Raw genomic sequence first — 24,160 nt, 5'->3', positions numbered from 1 at the left:
AATTCCCGATCAAACATAAGGCAAGCTGATTGTGACACAGTCTGATTAACTTAGGTAGACATATAAGTATGGATACTACATCTGCATTTATCTTAAAAGAGGTGTTGGTTAAACAAGCGAGAAGCCGGGGTAACTCCCCGAACTCTGGCAGTGCATTTTCAAGGGGTGGGTCGGAGCCTCGGAATGTAACAACATGGGGAAGGTCCCCAAAGAATATAACCGACCCGAGGTGCAAGTTATTCGAATAGAACAGGGGCTAACATTGTGGGAGAGGGAGCAGACTCGGAGAACTTCTCTACAATATATCGCAACCAAGATCTCAACCCTAGCTCTCCCCGTGGGTGTGGATCTATACTTACCATCGAGCTTCCTGCTTCGCTAAGTTACCTAAGGTATCGTACCAACTTGTTTATTTGACGGATTGGTCCAAGATTAATACGTTATATAGGCTGTTATTGAAGATATTTGTAACGCAGGTTAAGGACTGGGAGTCATTTCACGAGTACTTTAGCTAACCTCTAAGCTATCCTCGCCCATCCATTGCAACTTTCTCTGTCAGTATACATGATAAGACATCTAGGACAGAACATAGGTACCTTCAACATGCATAGCCAGAAGACCAGATAGTGAGTTGGGTTAGACTTTCTAGCGGAAGAGTGAAGTTGCTTCCTCGTTTAGGCTCACCCCCTGACAGTATCCGACTTTAATATCGGCAAGGTCACCTTGAACCTGCGGCATCCAATGAAATACATCGCAGATTACGATCAATCACGTATCTCGCGAGATTGGTGTAATCACGATTCAAAGTCACACTGCTCGAGTCGGATGGCACGTAGTCTGCCAACGCGCATTAGAATAAATATTGCTCCAACAAAGCTACATCCTCGAAATCGATTGGTTTGATTGATTACGAGATACGGAACGGCAATAGCCAAAACAAGATTTCCACACACCCAATTTGGTATACCGCCCAGACCGGTCAGATAGTTATTGGATGTTATGTGGTATCCTTTTCATTCATGGTTACAAAACGCCATGTTTATGTAGTAATACTCGAGATCTGAAATAGGCTTATCATCGTACTCTATAACACAGCACCATTTAATTAGGCCGGGATAGTACCTACTTGGTCTCTATTTAAGTCTTGATATCCGGGACACTGGACCTGTGAACTGCGTCTGGGTATCTAATTGTGAAACTAAGTTGTCAAACTAAGATTATAAAGCCAAATGAGTTTCTTCTTCATAGTAGGTGGCATATTTGCCCTCTCTCTGGTTTTGGCTTTGGTTAGAAGGTTCATCTATCCTCGCCCCCTGCCCGGCATACCATATGACAGAGATGCAGCCCGGAGAATTATAGGAGATTATGGGATTATCGATGGCATCTACAAGGAGTTATCAGAATGGGTTTACCCCTTCACACGCCACCGATCGCGTCAGCTTAAATCGCCAATTTATCAGTACTTTCCGGGCCCCTTTTCGAAGCCTCACATTGTGGTTTACGATCCGCGGGAGACAGCCGATATCATTATGAGAAGAACGAGAGAATTCGACCGAAGCATGGATGATGGTATCTTCCAAACGTTGCTCCCACATTCCACTGTTTCAAAACCAGTAACTCCCGAATGGAAAGTGCAGAGAAGAATCTGGCAAGATACCATGCATCCCACCTTTCTCAACGGCGTGGTCGCAAAGAATATTTACAACACTGCCATGGATCTGCGTAGGTTCTGGAAAATTAGGTCCACGCACTCGGGTGGTCGTCCAATTGATATTCAGAAAGACTTCTTCGATGCGGCTCTTGATGCGATCTGGGTCGCTACATTCGGACAACGACTCGGCCTAGTCAACTCCCAGATCCAGGTGCTTGAAACCGGAAAGCAATTTGAGGATACAAATTCTCATGTATACGACACTCTGGGATACGCTAACGAGTTTGGCAAATCACGGAAGAGTTTCTGGCCAGCGTTTGATCGATGGTGGACCTGGAGAAGCACCAAGTACCGCAACTACTTGAAGGTCAAAGATGAAGCACTCGACCGCATTCTTGCCGATACCATCGCACGCTTCAAGGGGACCAAAAACGATTCTGACAGTACCGAAGAACAGGGCACGTGTACCATGGACCTTGTACTTAGGAAAGCCATACGTGCCGCTCAGAAGGCTGGGACTCCGGTACCGGATCTAACTAAAAACGTAGAGATGAGGGATGAGCTCATGCTTTTTATATTAAGTGTGAGTTCGCTACTATGCTTCAACATGAATCAGCGGCTGGCAAGCTAAACAAGAATACAGGGTCACGAAACAACAAACGTAACATGTATGCTACAAAATATCTATCTTAACCGTTTCTTAATTTTAATAGTCTTCCGCTAACCTGTTACTAGTACAATGGTTCGTAAAGTTCATGACCAACAACCAAGAAGCGCAGACGAAGCTCCGAGACGCCTTAAAAGCTGCTTTCCCCGGCGATTCGCTCCCAGGAATCACCGAGCTCCTGTCTGCTGATATACCGTATCTTAGCGCGGCAATCGAGGAGGGCCTTCGCTGCGCAGGTACGGTGGGCCCTCTCCTGCGCGTCACAACCATGGACACCGAGATCTTCGGCTATAAGATACCCGCCGGCATAAGGGTATCTGGCCTAGCGATTTTATCCTGGCTTCCGGAACCTATAGCCGAGGAGAGACGCAGTTTATCGAGCCAGGCCGCTTTCGAAAAGAGTGGTGGTGTCGATTGGACAAGGACGCCAGCTGCGCAAGACCTTGATAAATATATTCCTGAGCGATGGCTTAAGACAAACGAGGATGGGAAGGAGACTTTCGACCCGAATGTGCTTATTCATAACGCTTTTGGGGCCGGGATAAGAGGTTGCTTTGGTAAGCCCCTGACATGATCCAACTCTTGTGCTAGCAGTACAGCAGGGCTGACTTGGTCGAATACGTATAGGTAAACGGCTAGGAACGATGGAGCTACGCATCATTGTTACCTTGATCATTATGAGCTTCAAGTTTCTACCCGTCCCTGCAGAGCTCAACAGCTTTCACGTCAATGAGCAGTTGCTGAGAGCTCCTCGGCAATGCTACGTCAAGCTTGAAGCTGTTTGAAGTTTCATCACGTCGGTATCGCAAATTGACACACTAGAAGGATTTTAATGAAAGTCTGGCGTAGAGAGCGAGGATAATCCTTCTCTGGGATGATAGCCAATATGCTAAGCTACTATGAATCTCATGCCTGAATGTTCTCCTCCTCAATCCCGTACTACATGTGCTTGCTCATACCGGATAGGCTCAATGGCCATTTATACAGCAGCCTTATGCATGCTTAACTTAGTATTTTCCCAACGACTCCTTGATTCCCTTGAGGCGCTCGACCAGCTGGGGCGTCGCCTTCGTCATATCAACCAACTTATCCAGCGTAACGTCATCCCAAGACTGCTTTGCTACCTTTACAATGTCACTCTTCAAACAGGTACCCTTCAAATCGAAGTCACTCCAACTACCACCATCCTTGTTGTCGCCGTTCAACACATATTGTATACGTTCTAGGGGATTAAGCTTTCGTAAATCCGGAGTGTCCGATTTTAAGACGGCGCCAACTACGCCGAGGGCACCCCCAACTTGGACGACACCGTTAACAGCGGCGGCTCCGTAGCCCGCCATGGCTGCGCTCTAATTGTCATATAATACTTAGCCATGCCTTCATATAGTTGCCTTCAGGATTACACCCTTGGGTATTAAGGTACTTTGATAAGACGGGAAAGGAAGATGTTGATGTACTAACCTGCAGCGTAGCAAACAGGCCTCCCGCCACTACATTTCCGATTCCAGACTGGACACCGGCCGCTATCGAGCCTATTTTTATGAAAGAAAAAGATGTTAGTTAACTTAATCGATCCCTAAAATAAATCATTTTGTATGGAAGCGTACCTCCTACGATACCGTTGGCTCCAAATCCAGCCACGGCTAGTGCTGGACCGGCGACAAGGGCCGGTGCCGCGACTGCCACGCCGCCAGCTGCGCAAACTGCTGCTCTGCCTGGATTCTCTTGAATCCAACTCCAGGCCCCCGCTGCAAGTTCCGCCATGTTGATTAGGGTAACTGTTTTGTTAGGGTATTCGTAGTCGTGGGTCGATTGAGAGGATCCGAGCCTGCGAGTAGGTGGGTGTAGAAGTGAAGTGCACAATTGTGTGTATGATTGCGAGATGACAAGAGAGTTCTCTTCTTATATCAAGTACAGCCTTTAGATTAGCTGTTGAGGAATGATTGGTTGCCTTAGGTGTCTAGAGATGATTCTGGTGGTTGGTACTAGGTACCAGGTATGTCTCGTGTTTCCAAGGGCCAAAAGAAATATCAAAAGAAAGACCAACAGCCAGGCCTTTTATCTGCAGGCTGAGACAACCAAAAGTTGCAAGGCCGAAAAAGAGGTCAGCACATGCAGCATGCACCAAGCTGTGCTTACTTTGTATTTCAGTACACGAAAAATTACTGGCTCATTTGCTGACCCTGAGAATCGGATCAAACAGTCGGGATTTCTGACGTGTCAAGCTTAAAGGCTTGAGGGGGAACCAACTATTCAACCAGAATGTTTCTTGATATATATCCACGGCAACTCGCGTTTGATTAGCAGATACGTCGTATTTTAATTTCGTGTTTATCAAACAAAATGCGATCATACTTAGACTTCTGATATGAAATCATCATTTGGTGCCCCTATCTGCAGCAATTTAGAGTTTAATAGTTGCGCCTTAGCCTCTCCGTATATATTATTCACTGTCCTCAATTCCCAGAGCACAACATAACTTATCATATCAAAGTGTAACCTAAACTTATCCTCGCAGACTCGAAATAACTTCTTCCGCTCCTCTCTTCCCCGAGCGAATCGCACCATCCATGTAACCCTTCCATACAACAGAAGTCTCTGTACCGATAAAGTGAATATACCCGACCGGCGCCCGCAGCACATCCGAGCCGAGCGAGGTTAATACCCCGGGGCCCATGACAGGAGATGGAGCGCCGAGGAAGTACGGATCCTCGGACCAAATCTTTTCATGAATGGCGATAGGCTTCGGAACAGTCGTCGCCATGGAAAAGACAGAATTGAACTGCTCTAGGATTGCGGCCTGTCGCTCTTCTTCCGAGGACTTACTCCAGGCGCGCCCCATGTCCCCTACAAGAAAGCAGGTTATGGACCATTGGTTGTCCTCCGGCGCGCTGGTATCTCGAGTGAAAGATATAGGCCCTTTGTAAGAGGTCATTACGCCTGACAGATCTGCCTCAAGCCACCATGGTTTCTCGAAGACTAATGAAACCTTGCTGAAGTGACCGAGGGTGGTGCTCTCGCCTAGCTTCTGCTTATTCTCCGGTAGTGGTGGCGTGAATTGAATGGTATGATATAAGCTAGTCGGGATGGACACTACCACATGCTTGGCCTTGAAGATTGTGTTCGCAGTGGAATGCACCTCATAAGACCTGTCCTCCGTTTTCCGAATGGACTTTACGACTGTGTTCAAGTGAAGAGAGCCTGGTGTCAAGCCGCTAGCAAGACCTTCCGATATAGCTTGCATCCCTGCATCATATACGTTAGCCTTGATGCCGTCCCTTAAAGCGGTTGTCCATTTTCTTACCGCGCCGAGCCCTGATATATTGCGCCCCGTCTTTCTCATCCGACGTTATGATCCTTATACCAAATCCGCTCTTAATATAGTTTACCATGAACAGAGCGCTAATCTCATGAGCCTCAACACCGAGTAGAGCGGTAGAAGCTACAGAAGCAATTACAGCGCCGATATTCGGACTGACTTCCTGAAGAAACTCGACAAATGTTATACTATCAAGCCTTTGTGCACCGGCGCTCGTCTCAGGATGCTCAAGATCCGACGTCTCGACAACTTCCTGGAGCGCTTGGTGTATACGGCCCATCTCTTTTGCGCGCTCCTCATTACCATCCTTCGTAGAGAACATAACATTAGCGGTACCATTTTCACGTTAAAGACTTGAAGGTAAAATGTTCAACTTACAGATACCCCCTCATGGTAAGGTTGTGCGATTGTACTGCCGTCCTCAGCTTGTCGAAAGCTAATACCTGTAGCTCTCTGGACAACCGCGCCGAGATCATACTTCTCAAACAATTTCCAAATTTCGGCCTGGTTGCTGTCGTTCACCCACATGGCTCCGGAATCAATAACGCCTCCATGTTTAGAGCTCGCCTGGACGCTTAGTGTCTTGCCGCCCACCCTGTCGATAGCCTCCAAGACCAAGCATGTAAAACCAGCTGCCTGAATATCTGCTGCTGCTTTGAGGCCACTGAGGCCAGCTCCAATGACTATCGCGTCTGCCGTAATGGGATTCATCTTGGTGGGGGTGGTTGTTTCGAGGGTGGCCAGAGCAGTTAATAGGACTTGGGTCTATGAACACTTTGGAGATAGTCGATAATCGTAGAAGATACTAGGTTATTACCTGGTCTTCTAGACATAATTATGTTCAGTACAGTTTGGTCTCTTTAGATTCGCGTTCTCGTTATAAAAGCCATCAAATTCGGGTCGTCCCTTGCCAAGGGCACATACGGAATCCTCGGACAGCCGCGGTGGGATCGGACTCCGTGAGATTTAACAACATTGCTTGGAATCATTATACGTTTTACTTTATGACATATAGGAATTTAAGCTATAAATAGCGGGGAACATTTGTATAGTCTAAGTCCTTGTGCAATATTATGTATATTTATTCTAGCGGCAGGTAAAAGATTGACCTTAGTATCCTAGTAATATTTCTACAATGCAGCTGGTCGTATCCTGATGACTGGATCATTCGTATAGTGCCGTCTTTGAGTAACTTGGCCGCCTGACTTATTCTTTCCCAGTTGTCTCTTTGAAGAGCTTTCGTCGCCTTACTTGTCTATAAACAAAAATGCAAGTCGCACTACAAACTTAGACGGCCTGATGCCCATATCCTTTTGGAACTGTCGAAATAACTCCTCTGCTGTCCAACGTCCTGATTTACTTAGGATATAAGGCATTGTAAGTGTTCACGCTGAGTAGCTAAGTATAGGTTCCGGTAGTCACTAATTTCCTGATCCACGTCGTCTACGTCGTCCATGTCGTTAAGCTTGGCGGAGTTGCTGAATGTGCACTCCGCTAGAAGAAACCGCTCACTGCTTCTGTACAAAAGGAATTAGCCTAGATATATGAGAAAGGCGCCAGAAACAGTTCAAATTGATTTCTTTGTGGTGCTTTCGCTTCGGCTTTATAGCTCCCGGGTTTAGGGACGTCTTTGTTGAACTGTCAATCGTCACAAAGATGACATTTCTGGTTAACTATTACTACGTATCTCAGGACATAATAACGAGAGCAGAGATTAGCCTATCAAGTTGATGAATCCTGTTATGTTCAGACAATTCGGATAATAAGTATCTAACATGCAGTAAGTGGTAATAACTCTGTAAGAATTGAACTGGAGGGTCATCATATATTCGAACTATTCAATTGTCGCTAGTTATAAACATATTTCTATTGTTACGGCTTAAAGTCCTACCTAACCTAAGGCTGAGCAGACTTTTACATAATGACACGAGGTTCAAAGTACAGACACTAGGTAAAAATATAAAAATAAAAAACGAAAGAAAAAAAAAGAACGACGCAGGCCTGATTCGAACAGACGCTCCCGAAGGAACAAGATTTCTAGTCTTGCGCATTAGACCACTCTGCCACTGCGCCAACCTAACGCTGGTAATGCCGGTGATGGTATCGTGAATTGCACCGTGTTATATTCACGAATTCTTCTTGACGATGCCCTAATTTGAAAGTTAGCGTGAGAAGTGGACTCGGCTACGAAGTCCTAAACTCGCTAACACGACAAGAAAGGAGTATAAAAATTCGGATGATACACTTATTAGTGGTCCATAACGATACTATATGTAATAACAAGCGAATGTATAGCCACGACGCCCCCTTTTCACTGTTGCTAGTTGGCTCTTAGGTATAGTATAACCCCACACAACCAAGAGCAATCCTACGAGTATCGTACATGCTACAATTGCATCAACCAGCTAGGCATTATACCTGTAATTTGTAATATTTCTAGACAATGATGGTTTCATATCGAGGCTGAAAAGAAAAGACTCAATGCGAAATTTTATGGGCTGATTTGAGCTGTTAACGGTCGTTTCAACTTTATTTACACCGAGTTGAGATGGCTTGGTACCACTCTCAACCAATAGTGGTTTGACAACGTACGAGTTGAAAGAGTTGTGGCTGACAGAACACGAGAAAGGAAGTTTGCATATAGTTGAAACAGGAGTTTATAATTATTTGATATCATGGTATGAATTATCGTAAGGAAAGTCGAAAGAATAAATAAACGTATGATGTACGTCAAAGGTCATTGTCGAAGTTGGCTATTCGGAATATTTTGTCTAGACCCACTTACATGTCGTATTATGTATGGCCCAGATGACATAGCTGATAAGATAAGGCGGTGCATAAATGGCGGGACTTTGACGGACCCTTTTTTGTTTGTTGACTGGTACTCATGTACTATGATGAAAGATTGCTCCGCAATTGACATCTACATTACCTCCAAGATCGCGGTGAAAATGTTGATGTGGCATTCCATATTTGCGAATTTCATTAACGAGTTCACAAAGTTGTCATAATTAGAAGTTATGTAATAATTTATTAGTAAAATGAAAAATACTATTGATTGATTGCGCCGACAATCAGACGGGCTTACCCCACCTTGACCTTCCGAGCAAGCTCCCTAGTTCCTTGACGCTTGGAGGGGCAGAGGGGCAAGGGCGTTGAAGCTTGAGAAAGAGCTGTGGATGGCGTCTATTGCTTTACAAAAAGGTGTAAAGACAAAGAAGTCACGCTAGGAAAGAAAAGGGAAATAAAGCAAATGAGGGAAGCGTCGGCCATATTATTTAGTTAATAATATGATACAATTTACTTCGCGAAATAATCCGGGTAGCTGCCCAGCTCTCCATAACTTGCTCTCCATAATAAATCTCGGCCATCTGCGTCACCGTGGATCAAGTCTGGCCGAAAAGACCCCTCCATAGTTCTTATAGCCCCTCCCCTCTTCTTTTCAACCTTTTGCTGTTAACTACTTTTATTCCCTCAGACTTTCTCACCAAATTTACAAAAAGGTATTTCACCCCTCTCCAACAATTTATTTCTCAAGACAGCGTACCTAATTACCTACAGCTTACTTCATCCCGTTTTTAACCTTCATTTACTACGACATCTTAAACACACTTCACAATGGGTTTAATGGACGAATTGAATCTTAAGCCTGGCGTCATCTACGGCGAGGATGTCTACAAGGTATACTAAACTAGTTTTGATATACACCTACCTCATGCGGCTAACATATGCGTCAAATAGGTCTTCCAATACGCCAAAGAGAACGAGTTCGCTCTCCCCGCCGTCAATGTGACTTCATCCTCTACTGTCGTTGCTGTCCTTGAGGCTGCTAAGGAATCAAGAGCACCTGTTGTTATCCAGGTCTCCAACGGAGGTGCTGCTTTCTTTGCTGGAAAGTCCATCCCTAACACCAACCAAGAAGCTTCCGTTGCTGGTGCCATTGCTGCTGCCCACTACGTCCGCGCAATTGCCCCCGTCTACGGTGTCCCCGTTATCCTACACAGCGACCACTGTGCCAAGAAGCTGCTGCCGTGGTTAGATGGCATGCTCGAGGCTGATGAGGCGTGGTTCAAGCAGCACGGAACACCTCTGTTCAGCAGCCACATGATTGATCTATCGGAAGAAGATCTTCAGTACAACATCGAGACAACAGCCAAATACCTAAAGCGATCGGCACCGTTAGGTCTGTGGTTGGAAATGGAAGTTGGTCTGACGGGTGGTGAGGAAGACGGTGTCAACAACGAAGACGTTGACAACAACTCGCTGTACACACAACCTGAGGATATTCTTGCCATCTACGAGGCACTGCGCCCCATCTCTAAGCTATTCAGCATTGCTGCTGGTTTCGGCAATGTCCACGGTGTCTACCAGCCGGGCAACGTGAAGCTTCACCCCGAGCTCCTCGGCAAGCACCAGGCCTACGTTGCCCAGAAGCTTGGCGATGGCCAGAAGAAGCCGGTCTTCTTCGTTTTCCACGGTGGTTCTGGCTCAAGCAAGGAAGAGTTCCTGGAGGCTATCTCGCACGGTGTTGTCAAGGTTAACCTCGACACCGATCTCCAGTGGGCTTACCTTGTCGGTCACCGAGACTACATTCTAAACAACGTCGATTACCTAAGGACCCAGGTCGGCAACCCTGAAGGTCCCCACAAGCCGAACAAGAAGAAGTACGACCCCCGCGTCTGGGTCAGGGAGGGTGAGAAGACGATGAAGGCCCGTGTTATCGAGGCACTTCAGGACTTCCGCACAGCCGGCAAGCTATAAATAAACTAATCACTTGGGGGCGTTGTTAGACAAGGATACCGCGAAGAGAGTTCTAAAATAGTCAAACTTTGATATAGCCTGTGTTGAAATTTTCCAATGCATCTTCTTGGATTGATGAGATGACCACTGCCAGTTTTCATAACCAAACTCATGGTGTTGATTGTCGAATAGACTGTATTTGGTCTCCCACGTGTAGTTGCCGTCGGCAATATGGCACACCCGATACATCGGACGTGGATAACCGAGGCCCGGAATCTTCCATGGGCCATAGCCAAGAGTCGAGATCGGGATCGAGAGAGAAATTCCGTCAATCAAATAGGCCAGAATGGGGATATTAGACAATTGAAACCTCTATCAATAGAGCAGATCTATCATTACAAATTATGCCTTCCTTATCGTGTAGCTAGAGGTTCGGTACGACTTTCGCGTGAATAGAAGACCTGACGTCAGCCATCTGATTAGGTACAGATAGTTATCGAATATGTTGGTGCAGTTACATGGTTTAATGCATATATCTCTTAGTTAATTAGGTATATAGTTAAATCACCATCATTGTAAGCAGAGTATTACCTAAAGATCTCCATCTCTAATAACAAATATTGTTACTTTATTACACGTTCCCAGCTGTTGGGTGCGGGGTTTCACCGTTTCACCGTAAACAAATTCAGACTCACTACTATAATGGTGCCCGTATATTAAACGCCATTGAGATAACATGTATCTCTTCCTATTTTGCACTTGGATTTAATTCCTCGAGTCATAGAGCGAAGCGTGGCATGGCATACATAACGCATCATTACTTCTTGGGCGTTTGGTTTCGCTTGTTGGTGCGGCTTGTGAGCAAGGGATTAGCCAACCTTTAAATCCAGGAATCATTCAACATCTATAGCTTTTTTCGAAAATACGCATTGTATACATCGTGGTTAGAGGAGCTAATGTAGGCTACATGAGGCTACTGTTCGGCGGCGTAGCAGGTAAGAACTATAAGCCTAGTGGCCGTTCGGTGGCGTGGGCTAGGCACTTAGTAAAAACCTCAAGTTCGGGCTTTTGTGCCACCTGAACGGCGACCTCATGTTAAATAGTATATCACGTAAAATATGTACCACCACGATGCACTCCTTCCCCAAATTCCTCCTTCGAAATTCATATGACTGAAAATATGCTTCAAACAAGCATGCGCTACCCCATGATAGCCTACCATTAATGATTAAAGTTTGGTAATATCGGCAATAAGAAGTCGCATGCGCCTTATTATGTATTAGTGCGTGTCTGCTGAACAGGGGTTAATTACTGGAAGGTGTTAATGATCAACTAAAGCAGGTAGTTTAGTTTAGACGGACCTGCCAGTTGGACCGTTTATAGGGCATTACCCATGGTATGTATAATAGTACAACTCAGTCTTCTTCTAGTTTCCGTGTCCGTGTCCCGTACTTAATCTGAATCACATCCGCTTCCCTGACCTTGGTCTGGCACAACCCGAATCTAACAACCGACAATGCTTATAGGTGTATTGGAGGTGTCAGCCACCTTAGACCTCCGCATTATCTTCTTCGAATACACACACTAACTACAACGTCAATGTTAACTAGCCGCCGAAATTCCCGTGAGGGGGTGTGACGAAGGAATCAGTGAGACTGAGAGAGAAAAAAAAAGGCATTTAAACTCTCTGCGATCTCGATATATTTTAAGATTCAATAGCTTTTGTCCCATACATTGTCAAAATGGCAATCCTCGAGCAAATTCCATTGCCTTGGGCATTAGGTTTGGGGTGTCTTGCTGTTGTTTTCTACTATGTCTATTCGTACCTAATGACGAACAGCCACCTTCGAGGTGTTCCCGCGCCTTTCCCGGCTCAATTCACTAACCTATGGCTTCTTTATGCTTGTAGACGAGGAAGACGCTATCTCGTCGTGGATGAGGTCCATAAGAAGTTAGGTCCTGTTGTGCGTATTCAACCAAACCACGTGAGCATTGCCGACGATGAGGCTATCCAGGTCATCTACGGCCACGGAAATGGATTCCTCAAGTCTGAATTCTACGATGCCTTCGTTTCAATCCGACGTGGTTTATTCAACACTCGGGACCGCGCTGAGCATACTCGTAAGAGAAAGCTAGTGTCAAGCACATTTGCTCCGAAATCCATACATCAGTTTGAACCATATATCCAGGAAAACCTCGAGATGTTTGTCAAGAGGTGGGATGAGCTAATCGAGAAATCACCTACGGGAGATAAAACAGCTTATCTCGATTGCCTGAAATGGTTCAACTACGTAGCCTTTGACACCATTGGGGACCTAGCATTTGGTGCGCCATTCGGTATGCTGAAGGCAGGAGCAGATATTGCTGAGGTTCGCACAGCAGTCGATTCCCCGCCAATCTATGCACCGGCTGTTGAAATACTTAACCGTCGCGGCGAAGTATCTGCTACTCTTGGCTGCTTCCCACAGCTCAAGCCCTACGCCAAATGGCTCCCAGATTCGTTCTTTAGCAAGGGCCTCGCAGCTGTGGAGAACTTAGCGGGCATCGCTATTGCGCGCGTGAAGGATCGTCTAGAGAACCCACCGGATATTAACCGCAGAGACCTTCTTGCCTTATTACAGGAGGGACGCGACGAGAAAGGGGAACCATTAGGTTTTGAGGAACTGACAGCAGAAGCACTGACACAATTGATTGCCGGGTCGGATACGACCTCCAATTCGTCTTGCGCTCTTCTCTACCACGTAGCACGAACACCAGGCGTACTACAGAAGCTTCAAGAAGAGCTCGACGCGGCAGTTCCAAGCAATGATGTCACTGTGCCTACGTACGACGCGATCAGGAATCTACCATATCTCCAGATGATCATCAATGAAACGTTGCGTATCCACTGCACCTCTGGGATCGGCCTACCGCGAGAGATCCCGCCCGAATCTGATGGAGTATATATTCGAGGATATTATTTCCCTCCTGGCACAGTACTTAGCGTACCAACGTATACCATGCACCACTCGCGTGAGATTTGGGGTGAGGACGCAGACGAATTTTGCCCCGAGAGATGGGAGGAGACGACCGCGCGTCAGAAAAACGCGTTCATCCCATTCAGTACAGGTCCTCGAGCCTGTGTAGGCCGAAATGTGGCCGAGATGGAGATGAAAATGATTGTGGCGACTTGGGCACGCCGTTATAGCGTCTTCCTCTGCCAGAATGAGATGGAGACTCGCGAGGGTTTCCTGAGGAAGCCATTGGCGTTAGATATTGGTCTGAAACGAAGATTTTAACGTGCTTCATAGGGTCATTGGCAAGCAAATGAGGTCTCAAGAGACAAACCGCTGAGCCAAAAGTGTATTTCTTATTGGCACAATTACTATTACAGTCTATCTGATCCATGAGTGGTACCACTCATATGAGGTGACTAGTCAAATCTAGTCTTATTATGATTATTACGCATTCAACATTTCCTTTTTCTCACTTTGATATAATCAATCGAATTATCAATAATACTGATGACATTGTGCATTCAAATCCCATCCCATCATATCAGCTTCTGAAGTCAGAGACCGTCACCCTAGACATACTCCGCATGAGCACCTCTTTTCTCCTTCTCTCTGGCTTTCTTTCTAGCCTCATCTGTCTTCTCCAATTCCCGACCTCTCCCCTCTTTTCCCCCCTTCGCCTTCTCCTCTTTCGCTTTTACCTCGGGCTTGAGCTTTTCCGTCTCTATCACCAAATCCTCGATCTTCTGCTCCAATTCTGCCTTCTTTGCCACGTCGTCTTCGACGTTCAACTGGTCGACCAGATCTTGTTTGGCTTTCTCCTTGTCCGTCGCTTGCGCGCGGCCGTTCTGCGCTTCCTGGCTATGCTTATCCATGAAGGCTCTCCAGGTCGCGATTAACCGATCGCTCGACTGCCTACTTAAAATCGGGTCGCAAGCTCGGAACTGTATAATCAAAGCCCGCTGGCCTGTATTGAGGACTGGCAGCGTGGAAAGCCTCGCTCGCCAGGCCGACGGCGCGTCGGACTTAACAGTTGCGCCCCTCTCCTTGCCCTCGCTAAAGCCGAGAATCTATCCAACAGAGCCTAAAACCGATACTCTAGTCGTGGTGCAAATAAAAGCAGCGGAAAGCGGAATAGGGGAGTTCAGTAATGCTACGATTGCATTCCACGGAACTAGTTGCGATCCGCTAACGGCATCTTGCTCACCTTGCCGTCTGGTTCCGTTGTGTTATGTGTCATGGCACCGTCGATGTAGATCCGGCCATTTGACGGGTCGACATTCAGCTTGTGGTCTTTTAAGTCCTCCAGCTCGCTGATATTTTAAAGACCAGTAGCGATCGAAATGTTGAAATGGCTCCCGCTTTTCGCGGTGTTCCTAACGCCGTTGAAATTGTCGACGCACAAGTCATACCCGCAGTCAGAGATGAACGCATTCGTCTTCGTCGCGTCACCGTTCGCGATAGTGTTCACGGTATCGATGATGAATTGCTTGCTGGCCTTTTTTATGCAGACTCCAATGCTCAGCTGCAACGTATCGGTCTAAAAATCAAAAGCTGAAAGTATACCTAAAATATGAGGTACCTTCCAGGTACTTCGATGCCGAGCAGTATGTGTCCATTCTAGTCCACAAAGTCTTGTTGACTTCGTGACTGAGTCGGAAGCTTGAATGGGACTTTCTTACAGGCTCCACGGGTCATGGCAGCTGAGTTATTAAGTACGGCTCTCATTGTCTTGCTACCGGTAGCTACTACCTGCCAGCTCGAGGCACACTTTGGACTGAAGACCAGGAACCGTCCAGCTTCTCAACGCGGTGATGCAAGAGCTATAAACATGGACGCAGGACTGTATTGAATGATGGTTTCTAATATTAGAGTATATAACCAACAAATATTAAAGCATGCTTACGTGCTGATACTATCGCTGACTAGCTCATTTGAGCTGAAATTGAAGTGCACTGAGGCATTCTACCAGTTCTTCAGTATTTTTCGTGAGAGCGAACGTGTATAAATCAGGACGGATGATGACAAACTTCACGTCGTGGCCTAGACGTCGTAGATAGTTAGACTGACTGTATCCTGGTTTGATAGAGATACTTAGTTCGGCGAGGCGACTAGTTGATGCAGGAAAATACACTTCCATTCCATCGGTCTCGGATGGGGTATCAGGCGAGAAAACTCGAAGAGAGTCCTCCGACAAGACTGATGGGTTTATATCAACTGCTCTGAGAACTTCCTGTACCTCCTCCACAGCAGCTCTATACTGACCGCGTGTTATGATTAGTAACGTCATTACCGTCTTGGTATCCCTTATCAACTCATCTGACAGGATGGGAGATCCATGACTCGATTCCACATAGATCTGGGCCATCCGGTTTCCCCCATGAAACTTCTTCAAAAGGAAGCCACCATCAACAGGCTGGTATCCTTGGGTCTCGGAAGCAGCCAAAGGATCGGGCAAGCTAAATATGGTGGAAATGCTTCTCAAGAGCCAGACCGCAGTACGAATCAAGCGGAAATAAATATCATCGCCTTTATTACACAGTCTGCCGTTCATTCTCGTGATCTTTGTCGCGTCGTCAACGCCATACCGACGTTCTCGTACCCAACCATCCAGCAGACGACCACAAAGGGACCCGTTACTGTTAGGCAGACGCTGAAGTAAAGCGATGCGCCAAGCAAGCTGGTGAGCATCGCGGAAACCGCACGCGATGCCCTGTCCACCGAATGGCGGGAACACATGCGCAGCGTCGCCAATGAGAACCACGCGGCCATGATACCACTTATTGACGACTTTATGCGTGAATAGATAAGGGCGACATCGGATGAAGCTGATACAATCGCGCGGATATGTGACAGCACCACCGGGGAATATCTTATTCGAGGTATCCTTCGTGCGCGTAATCATGGGTTCAAGATTCTCCCATAAGAGCTTCTCGGCATCCGTGGAATCATCCCAGTCATTGTACTCGATCTCATGGCGCCATAATCGATCTGCATGAGGGCCGAACCTTCCTGCAGCGGTTGCTCTTCCTGGCGGGCTGCAAAAATGCCAACCCTTGGGCCAGAAGAGGTCATATACTGCGTCAGGGTTAAATCCAAGATCCCATAGGGGAAAGTTGGGATGCGTCTCCGATGTTGGCACCTTGAGTTTCAGGTTCGCTGCGATCCACGTCCCGTCATAGCGGTAAGAGCCCTCGACTTGTTTAATTCCAGCGGACTCCTCAAGGAACTCTTTTCTCACAATACCTTTCTTTCCATCAGCTCCAACAACGAAGGAGCCCGAGATCTTGTGACGAACTCCATTCTTGTCCGCGTATTCAATAACGGCGCGGTCGCCCTCCTGTAGCAAGTTTACTACTTCGCATTGGCATCTTAGATTGCAAAATGACGACTCGATGACCTTTCCCCGCATCGCACTCTCTTTTATTCTGTCAGGTCATTTAACTTTAGATAGTGAACAGTTGATTATCCTTACCTAGTTTTGGTTGGGTGTGAAGTATTGCGTTAGGAAGTACTTGCCAAAACTCATCATTGCCGATATCCATCGTCCAGAATGGATCGTTTACCAACGAAGCACGGTGATAGTTAACCGTGGATAACTCTTGTAAATAGAGTTAGCTATGTAACTTCCACCAGTTTCCCACGTGAAAACGTACCATGCCCGATCTCCTCTAAGCTATCACCAAGACCAAGATTCCACAAGATACGAACCGCATCACTAGTGAGATAAACACCCCTTGGATCCTGTGTAATCTCAGCTTCTTTCTCCAGAATGACTGACTGTTAAGATTATTAGCGACGATTGCTACTTGAATTTAGGTAGGTAGAGAAGAAATACTGCAACTCGCATGGACATTGAGCTTAGCTAGAGAAAGTGCCAAAGCTAGGCCGGACGGGCCAGCACCGACGATCATGACTTTCGTTTCCTCCATCTTTGGGTTGTTGTTGAGATAATACAAGATTGAAAAGAATCAATTAAATGCATGGCTGATACTTATATTTCAAAGATACCCTGTTGTTGACTCGGGGGATCTTGAGACTTGCTTATAAGCGCTAAGTACTAATATGGGACGAGGATCGTTATAATGAGGGACTTCGGACTGAAAGGCTCAATAGAATCTGGAAAGCTCAGTAGAATCTGGCACTATACGCGGAGTATCCATCCTCAAGTTGGCAGGACCATCATCAAGTTCCTCCGAGCCAAGATTAGAGTTCGTCCGCGGAGGAACTTCGAAACACCACATTGGGTGTATCCTTTTCGGCAGAACCTCAAGAGTAAGAAGATGATCTATTTCCCGCCATCGAATACCTAAGGCTATATTACATGAATGCGATATATTTGAACTGGCTATTAATATTTGCACATTTTTGTTCAATCTCATTTTGAAATGCCAGGCGAATTGTACGGTGCTTTAAGAGGATGAACTGATTTTTGCCATTCACGCTGTTTCTTTACGTTATTTACTCGTTAAAGTGATGTCGTAGGTTTCATGTGTTATCATCAATGTTCTTGAAAATATTTAAGAGGTAGCCAACACTGAGTATCATGTTGTTAAAGCCTGAAAAGGGGCTAAGAATAGGGGTCAATTGTGTGCGACGAGGCATGCGTTATGCTTATTTAGCCACTTTTACCAGCCACAGAAAACGAGAGCGGAAATAGCGATGGCATGGAGAAGGATATTCTCACCAATAACATGCCCTATGTACGAGTTTATGAACTATAACTTTACCGTAGCGACAATAATAATCATTTAAATATTCCTAAGTATTATTGCTATGTCTGATACCAGTCGTGTCTGCGATCGATGCATTAGGTTCGTTACTAGTTACCTACTATCTTGAGAAGGACAAAGGGGCTGCTGACACGATCTTAGGAGAAAAGTCAAGTGTGAAGCGGACAGCTCGTAACTTAGTTCTCACTTGAAAGCTAACGTTACTTACCCCAGGTGATCTACAACGTCCATGTTGCTCCCGCTGTCTAGAAGGCAATCACTCATGTACGTATTCAACGCGGAAGCGAAAGCCGGGACCACCGCGAGGTTCTCGGCCACGACTTCGTAACATTTCAGCTGAAAACCAGAGGGTCGGCAACCCATCGAACCAACAAGTGAATGATGACGGCTTAATGCCTATAACATACCTGCAGCCGCGTGCCCAACTAGAAAATCCAGTAATCGGCGATAATGTTTCCATGCAGTTTGCATCATGTCTTCATCGGGCCGGCCCGAGCTTCTTACCACATGCATCTATGACTCTACCTGCACTAGCTCTCCCTTACTTCCCCGGCTATTATTTGGACCGCTCTCAAGAGAAAGATATGTCAGTTGTGACCCCTGTACGGACCCCTAAAAACCCACTTCTAACATCGAACGAAGGTTGCTGAGGTTTTTCGACGACGTGCATCCCGCCATCCCTCTGTTCCAGAAAAGCAGGTTTCTTAAATCGTACGACGAAGGCGCAGCTTTTTATGATCTAGTCGTAATCATCAATGCAATCACGGCCAAGCTAATAGGACCAGTTGGCTTTTGGCCTCCTGAGGATGTAGACCTATGTCTGAACTCACTACTAGAGGCGACTGCTTGCGAGAGCGATTCGCTGAGTTCCCGTGTCAGTCTGGATCACCTTAGACAAGAATGCCTATTGGCCTACTATAACTTTCACCGGTTTCCCGAGCCACCAGCAGGGATGAGGATAAGTCGATTAACGCGAAAGGCTTATACCTTGGGGCTCAATCAAATTGAGAACCCTGACTTATGTTCGGCCTTTGATCAAGAGCTTGTAACAGAAGACGAAATCGAAGATTGGAGATACGTATGGTGGTGTGTCTACCGTCTTGATTCGTACTCGAACATTGCTTTTGGTACCCCTTTCATAGTCGATGGGGAAAGCATAAATAGCGCTCTTATCAGAAGGTCATTATACGATGAAATAGTCCCAAGCTCACCGAAACTATTTCTGACGGACGATATAGACCAGCTCTGGAGAACTTTACAAGACGTGGTATCAAATTATTGCGGGAGAGAATTGAACATTCACATTCTTACCACCGCGATGTTGCGCCACGCTGGAAATGTTCTGACGCTTAAAGCTACGAGGAAATGTGTTGACTCCAAGACGGTTATTTTAGGGGATGCAGTCACTTCAGTTCTCCTTGCCCTACCCTCTGGATATCTTAATCCGAAGCGCAACGTACTAGCAGCAGAATCCGACATTCATCATTGCATTCGGGTAACTAACATATTACATCTGCACTTTACACGTCTTATTGCTTGCTCACCCTCAAATCTTTACACCGATGAGGCCCAATGGTTCGACTGCTGGCAACAGAGTCTTGAAATTTGCCGAGATATCGTCTCAGTTATCGACGAATGGACTGACCAGTTCTGGACCCGTGTCGATCCTGCACTCTGTCTCATCGTATTCAAGGCTCTTTGGGTCACGAACCTTCATCGTAGATCTGCTACTAACGGAGAGCCGGCGCTAATATCTGCTCTGGCTTTTGCTGAAAGTACTCTAGTACTATTCTTAGAGAAATTTTCCAAGATATGGACACTACCTAAAACTCTACTTCGTACGTACGAGAATGTTATAAGCCTCTAGTTTTCTTTTGGGCTAATATCAAGCAGAGCTGTTCAGAAACTCAACAAGCAATGACTTGTTAACATATGATGATATTAATCGATTTATAAATCGGTTCAAAATGCCCCTTCATCCGAAAACTCATGTGAGATCGTACCCCATTAGATAAGGGGATGCAAAAATATCCGGCGGAATCAACCTAACTACATGCCATCTTACGAACGTATAGTCCTTCATTCACGACACAGGGCCTGAGTACCGAAGTAGCTACTTAAATTATCTATAGGGCTGTGTATAATACTGTAAAGTATCATATGATGTTCCTTTCAGCCAACGGATCTCGACTAATATAAGAATATCAACTATAAATCAATATTTGGTAGTCAAACGCGTTGACCGAGGCTTGAATAAACGTTGAGTAACAGTATCTAGTAACATTAATCCATATGAGCTGTATTAGAATTAACGTAAATAAACTATTTTACGGCAAAAACTCTACCATCTATGCGGCTCGCACTGTCGGAAATCCATACTATTCGTGACAAACATACCTGCATTCTACCTCATGTCTATGATGTATACATCCTTCAAACGTAAACGTGGGTATCTTATATATAAATTACTCTAGCTTTTTCGAAAACGAGTTCATCCTTGAAGTTCGGCGACGTGCTGCCCGGGTGCGTTAGCTGGGTAGTTGCCGGCAGCCAATCCAGCCTTCTCTCCTCCGTCTAGCTCGGCACCTAGTCCCGCGCCTTCCATCTCGCTTGGTCCCGGCGGCTTATAGTAGCTTGAAAGTTCGGCAGCAGGGCTTGGAGTGTAAGGTTGCATCGTCGAGGCGTATGTCTGCGGCGTTTGCGAGTACGGCTCCATGCTGTCCGCCGCTTTCATCCTTTCATTCCTTGAACGCTTGAAGTATATTATGCCGAGAACTAAGGCGATGAGACCTATACCTCCTACACCCACCCCGACACCGATGCCAATTTTACCGCTATCCGACAGACCGGATGTTTCATTCACGGCCGCACTCTCCGGGGTCTGAGATGCCGTCGAAGAAGTTGTCGCGGCTATTTAAGTATTAGATATTAGTAAAATGTAAAGGTACCTAGACCTGACCTAAGGTACCTAGGTAGGTAGGCATGAAAAGAATGTAAACTCACAAGAAGATGTCATCGCGGGCGCGGAAGCAGATGTCGACATGTGGGATATAGATGATACAGAGCTAGTCGGTAGGCCATCGATCCAAAAAGCCGCACTCAAAAAACCGCCTCCTGTTTGTTCTTCGTCCGTACCCATCGCGTTGACTACGCGAAACGCGTATATCTCCGAAGAATTCGTCGAATCGGTTGACACTTTCCATTCATACCACGTCTGTCCAATGTTTGCTATATGACTGTTTAGTCAATTTTATTTAAGGCTGAAAGTGACATTCCTATCTAAACTCACCTGCGAGTTGAATGGGCGTGCCCCAGCTCCAGCCAACGATCAACCAAAGATTCGACGTTTCATACGACGTCTCCCAACTGACGTTCATCGTCGCCCCCAACCGGTATGCCGACGTCGTCCCTCTCGGCTCTTTGAACGCGCCATCGTCGTACACCTCAGCCGGCTCGCCGGGGCCGGGGGGATCTTGGGCGAGAACGGCGGAGCTCAAGAATGCGAGCGACGCGAGGGCGGAGAGCGGTCCAAACCACATGGCCGTCGTTTCGGATATACTCCCAGACAAACAAACAAAACGAGCAAAACAATGATAGGGAATAATGCAACAACGACAAGAAATGAACAAGGAAAAACGTGAGAGAGAAGAGATATCGGGAATGAAGCGGGAGGAACAATTCTCCTCTCGCATTACTACCTGCGGTTAGAACCCAACAACCATACCGCCTTGGGTAGTCCTAGATCTACGTCCAAGGATCGCAAATTAGGACCTGCCACCCAGGCCCTGCAGCGGCAACAGTTAGTTCATTTCCATGGCGAATTAACGTCTAAGAAGCAGCCCTATGGAGTCTTCAGGCCCAGCCGCAGGTTCGCTAAAGATACCAGGTGAATAACTGCCTAACCGTAAATGCATAGTAAGGTACCTTAGGAGGTAGGTGGGCAGTATAGCATACATAAACCTATGTGTTACGATCACGATAACTCCGTCGGCATCATAAATTATTAATCCTCTTCAGAATGCACTTAGATAATTGCATAAGGGGCTCTCATTAGTCCCTAGGTCCTATTCGCTGCCTACATAGTACGTTAGGTATATAACACAGTAATATGCACAGTATCATCCCTGTGTGTAAGCGCTGTTGCTGTTGTTATTTTCTTTCTTGCATTAGTTTCTAAGGCGAAGCACAAGCCAAGCCAACTAAAATCTCAGACACTTGCTGGTGGCAGGGTGGTAGGGTGGCGGATACAGCCAAGACCCTGTGTGATTTTGGTACTTTGTCAACCAATTCCACTTAATTGGACATGGATGTCTAGAACGGTAACTGGCTGGTCTTTCGATTGTATCGTACTGTACCTGGGATGTCATGTTCTTCTGTTCTTTTTAGCGCAGTAATCAACGAATGATCTACATACGTAATACCTGTTTCTTTGGAGATACATACGCCGTTTTTAAAGGCTTGCTTTGTTTTAGGGGAGACTTCTTTTTTGGCTATTTTTATCTTTTTACCTGAAATCATCGAAAATCCTAAACGTGGGTTCGTCGGTCGTGTCTTCTTGGGTTGAATGGAGCTCTAACCACTCCTTAACTCCATCAACTACCTAATTCAACGTTCCGTTTTTTTTATTAGTTTGTATGATGTTTTCTATTATTCCGTCATTCTCTATACGCTCAGGATATCGAGTGCTTGCGGCGATTTTGGTTTTTCTAATACTCCAGCAGTATCTTTCCTTTCGCAAGCCCGCCTCCCTAAGCCCAACATATCCTGACGGGAACGATGCTTCATCTTCATTAGCGTGCGACTCGCTTGAGGGTCTCAATGACCTTTTCGTAATTCTTAGGACGGGCGCCTCTGAGGCCCCTAAAAAACTTCCCGTTCATTTTTCGACTACCCTGCGCTGCGTCCCTCACTATGTCATTTATTCCGATTACGAGGAGGATATCGAAGGATACCATGTCTATAACGCCTTGGATGAGATGAACCCCGATATCGTAGCTACACATCCCGATTTTGAATATTACCGTCGCTTGCAAGAGAAAGGCAGAGAGGCCTTTTCTCCCGAAGAGCTCGCACAATGGAGCGCTGCTAAAAATACGAAAGGCGGGCGGGATAGTCCTGGTTGGAGGTTGGATAAGTGGAAGTTCCTCCCACTCGCGGACAAGGCCTTTCGCGAGCGACCCGATGCGAAATGGTATATCTTCATCGAGTCGGATACTTATATGCTCTGGCAATCTTTCTTAGAATGGCTTTCCCATTTTGATCCGTCCAAGCCTCATTACCTGGGCATGCAGATGCAAATTGGCGACGTAATCTTTGCTTATGGCGGCGCGGGTTTTGCGATTTCCAACCCGGCACTGAAAAAGGCCGTGGCGCATCGCAACGAAAACCTCCAGGCTTATGATGACTTTACCGGTTCTCACTGGGCTGGTGATTGTGTCTTAGGCAAAGTCTTAGCCGATACGGATGTAAATTTGCTCTGGTCTTTCCCGACTTTAGCTGGAGACCAGCCTGCCGATATGAATTTCAACTCGACATTTGGTGGATCGAACAAGAAACCGTGGTGTTACTATGCCACAAGTTATCACCATCTTCCATCTTCGGAATACCACAAATTGGCCAAGTTCGAACAAGCTTGGAAGCGGGAAGTAAGCTTAAACTTTTAATGAATTGATTAATTAATTAGATCAGCCCTTTGCTAACATTAGAGTTCCCGGTAGAATGGAACCCTCCCACGTCACGGAGACGTATTTAGAAATTACGTTTTGCCTAATTTCTCCTCAAAGCTTAGCGATTGGGACAACCTATCAGATGTCGACCAGGGTTCGGTCGCTTCTTTTGACGAATGTCGTAGTATCTGCGAGAAACAATTCGATTGCATACAATTCTCGTTGTCGGACCAGAGCTGCAAGACGTCGACGGCACTTATGCTAGGACATCGGATCTCCAAGGACGCTACCCCACGAGTGACGTCGGGGTGGATAATGGAGAAGGTGAAGGAGTACCCTGAACAAATGGACGACTCTTGCGACAATCAAAGTTGGATATTATCCTAAACAT

General features: G+C 46.3%; 9 protein-coding genes and 1 non-coding gene across 10 annotated transcripts; 5 read left to right on the top strand and 5 right to left on the bottom strand.

Annotated features, from left to right (window-relative positions):
- Positions 1–1,229: 1,229 nt before the first annotated feature.
- On the top strand, positions 1,230–3,103 carry F4812DRAFT_455236 (cytochrome P450; the record flags this gene model as incomplete). Its single annotated transcript, XM_047936790.1, has 4 exons — positions 1,230–2,234; positions 2,295–2,319; positions 2,387–2,875; positions 2,946–3,103. The coding sequence occupies 4 exons, from the start codon at positions 1,230–1,232 to the stop codon at positions 3,101–3,103; spliced, it is 1,677 nt and encodes a 558-aa protein (XP_047793439.1).
- Positions 3,104–3,188: 85 nt separating this feature from the next.
- Positions 3,189–4,558, bottom strand: F4812DRAFT_167008 (uncharacterized protein). The gene is made up of 3 exons (XM_047929886.1): positions 3,926–4,558; positions 3,780–3,850; positions 3,189–3,667 (listed from the first exon to the last, which is right to left on the bottom strand). The coding sequence occupies exons 1-3, from the start codon at positions 4,080–4,082 to the stop codon at positions 3,326–3,328; spliced, it is 570 nt and encodes a 189-aa protein (XP_047793438.1). The 5' UTR covers positions 4,083–4,558; the 3' UTR covers positions 3,189–3,325.
- A 266-nt stretch (positions 4,559–4,824) lies between these two features.
- On the bottom strand, positions 4,825–6,348 carry F4812DRAFT_455234 (putative amine oxidase; the record flags this gene model as incomplete). Its single annotated transcript, XM_047936789.1, has 3 exons — positions 4,825–5,564; positions 5,623–5,944; positions 6,016–6,348. The coding sequence occupies 3 exons, from the start codon at positions 6,346–6,348 to the stop codon at positions 4,825–4,827; spliced, it is 1,395 nt and encodes a 464-aa protein (XP_047793437.1).
- A 1,280-nt stretch (positions 6,349–7,628) lies between these two features.
- Positions 7,629–7,710, bottom strand: F4812DRAFT_t21. Its single transcript has one exon. It is a non-coding gene; the product is annotated as a tRNA-Ser (tRNA).
- A 1,545-nt stretch (positions 7,711–9,255) lies between these two features.
- F4812DRAFT_467333 (uncharacterized protein) lies at positions 9,256–10,958 on the top strand (the record flags this gene model as incomplete). Its single annotated transcript, XM_047938641.1, has 2 exons — positions 9,256–9,318; positions 9,379–10,958. 2 exons carry the CDS (start codon positions 9,256–9,258, stop codon positions 10,396–10,398), a joined length of 1,083 nt encoding a protein of 360 aa, XP_047793436.1. The 3' UTR covers positions 10,399–10,958.
- An 811-nt stretch (positions 10,959–11,769) lies between these two features.
- On the top strand, positions 11,770–13,949 carry F4812DRAFT_166921 (putative benzoate 4-monooxygenase cytochrome P450). The gene is made up of 3 exons (XM_047929885.1): positions 11,770–11,773; positions 11,904–11,914; positions 11,988–13,949. The coding sequence occupies exon 3, from the start codon at positions 12,120–12,122 to the stop codon at positions 13,653–13,655; it is 1,536 nt and encodes a 511-aa protein (XP_047793435.1). The 5' UTR covers positions 11,770–11,773; positions 11,904–11,914; positions 11,988–12,119; the 3' UTR covers positions 13,656–13,949.
- F4812DRAFT_467328 (uncharacterized protein) lies at positions 13,943–17,302 on the bottom strand (the record flags this gene model as incomplete). Its single annotated transcript, XM_047938640.1, has 7 exons — positions 13,943–14,440; positions 14,578–14,683; positions 14,774–14,910; positions 15,340–16,790; positions 16,846–16,971; positions 17,027–17,150; positions 17,225–17,302. The coding sequence occupies 7 exons, from the start codon at positions 17,300–17,302 to the stop codon at positions 13,943–13,945; spliced, it is 2,520 nt and encodes an 839-aa protein (XP_047793434.1).
- Positions 17,303–18,146: 844 nt separating this feature from the next.
- F4812DRAFT_449369 (uncharacterized protein) lies at positions 18,147–20,118 on the top strand (the record flags this gene model as incomplete). The annotated part of the gene is made up of 4 exons (XM_047935967.1): positions 18,147–18,195; positions 18,317–18,689; positions 18,746–19,941; positions 19,997–20,118. 4 exons carry the CDS (start codon positions 18,147–18,149, stop codon positions 20,116–20,118), a joined length of 1,740 nt encoding a protein of 579 aa, XP_047793433.1.
- A 249-nt stretch (positions 20,119–20,367) lies between these two features.
- Positions 20,368–22,126, bottom strand: F4812DRAFT_412826 (uncharacterized protein). The gene is made up of 3 exons (XM_047932732.1): positions 21,393–22,126; positions 21,107–21,331; positions 20,368–21,013 (listed from the first exon to the last, which is right to left on the bottom strand). The coding sequence occupies exons 1-3, from the start codon at positions 21,793–21,795 to the stop codon at positions 20,595–20,597; spliced, it is 1,047 nt and encodes a 348-aa protein (XP_047793432.1). The 5' UTR covers positions 21,796–22,126; the 3' UTR covers positions 20,368–20,594.
- A 614-nt stretch (positions 22,127–22,740) lies between these two features.
- Positions 22,741–24,156, top strand: F4812DRAFT_455228 (glycosyltransferase family 31 protein; the record flags this gene model as incomplete). Its single annotated transcript, XM_047936788.1, has 2 exons — positions 22,741–23,748; positions 23,821–24,156. 2 exons carry the CDS (start codon positions 22,741–22,743, stop codon positions 24,154–24,156), a joined length of 1,344 nt encoding a protein of 447 aa, XP_047793431.1.
- Between the last annotated feature and the right edge of the window lie 4 nt (positions 24,157–24,160).

The sequence above is a fragment of the Daldinia caldariorum genome, assembly GCF_022478825.1.
Source record: "Daldinia caldariorum strain CBS 122874 unplaced genomic scaffold F4812scaffold_2, whole genome shotgun sequence".
NCBI classification, from domain to species: Eukaryota; Fungi; Ascomycota; class Sordariomycetes; order Xylariales; family Hypoxylaceae; genus Daldinia; species Daldinia caldariorum.
This window is presented reverse-complemented; position numbering and strand designations above follow the sequence as displayed.

Coding starts and splice junctions, on each gene's coding strand:
- F4812DRAFT_166921 (XM_047929885.1), top strand. CDS start 12,120: ATGGCAATCCTCGAGCAAATTCCATTGCCTTGGGCATTAGGTTTGGGG.
- F4812DRAFT_167008 (XM_047929886.1), bottom strand. CDS start 4,082: ATGGCGGAACTTGCAGCGGGGGCCTGGAGTTGGATTCAAGAGAATCCA. Junction 3,851..3,925: donor AGCCAACGGTATCGTAGGAG/GTACGCTTCCAT, acceptor TCATAAAAATAG/GCTCGATAGCGGCCGGTGTC. Junction 3,668..3,779: donor GCCTGTTTGCTACGCTGCAG/GTTAGTACATCA, acceptor TATGACAATTAG/AGCGCAGCCATGGCGGGCTA.
- F4812DRAFT_412826 (XM_047932732.1), bottom strand. CDS start 21,795: ATGCGAGAGGAGAATTGTTCCTCCCGCTTCATTCCCGATATCTCTTCT. Junction 21,332..21,392: donor CACGCCCATTCAACTCGCAG/GTGAGTTTAGAT, acceptor ACAGTCATATAG/CAAACATTGGACAGACGTGG. Junction 21,014..21,106: donor GCCCGCGATGACATCTTCTT/GTGAGTTTACAT, acceptor ATACTTAAATAG/CCGCGACAACTTCTTCGACG.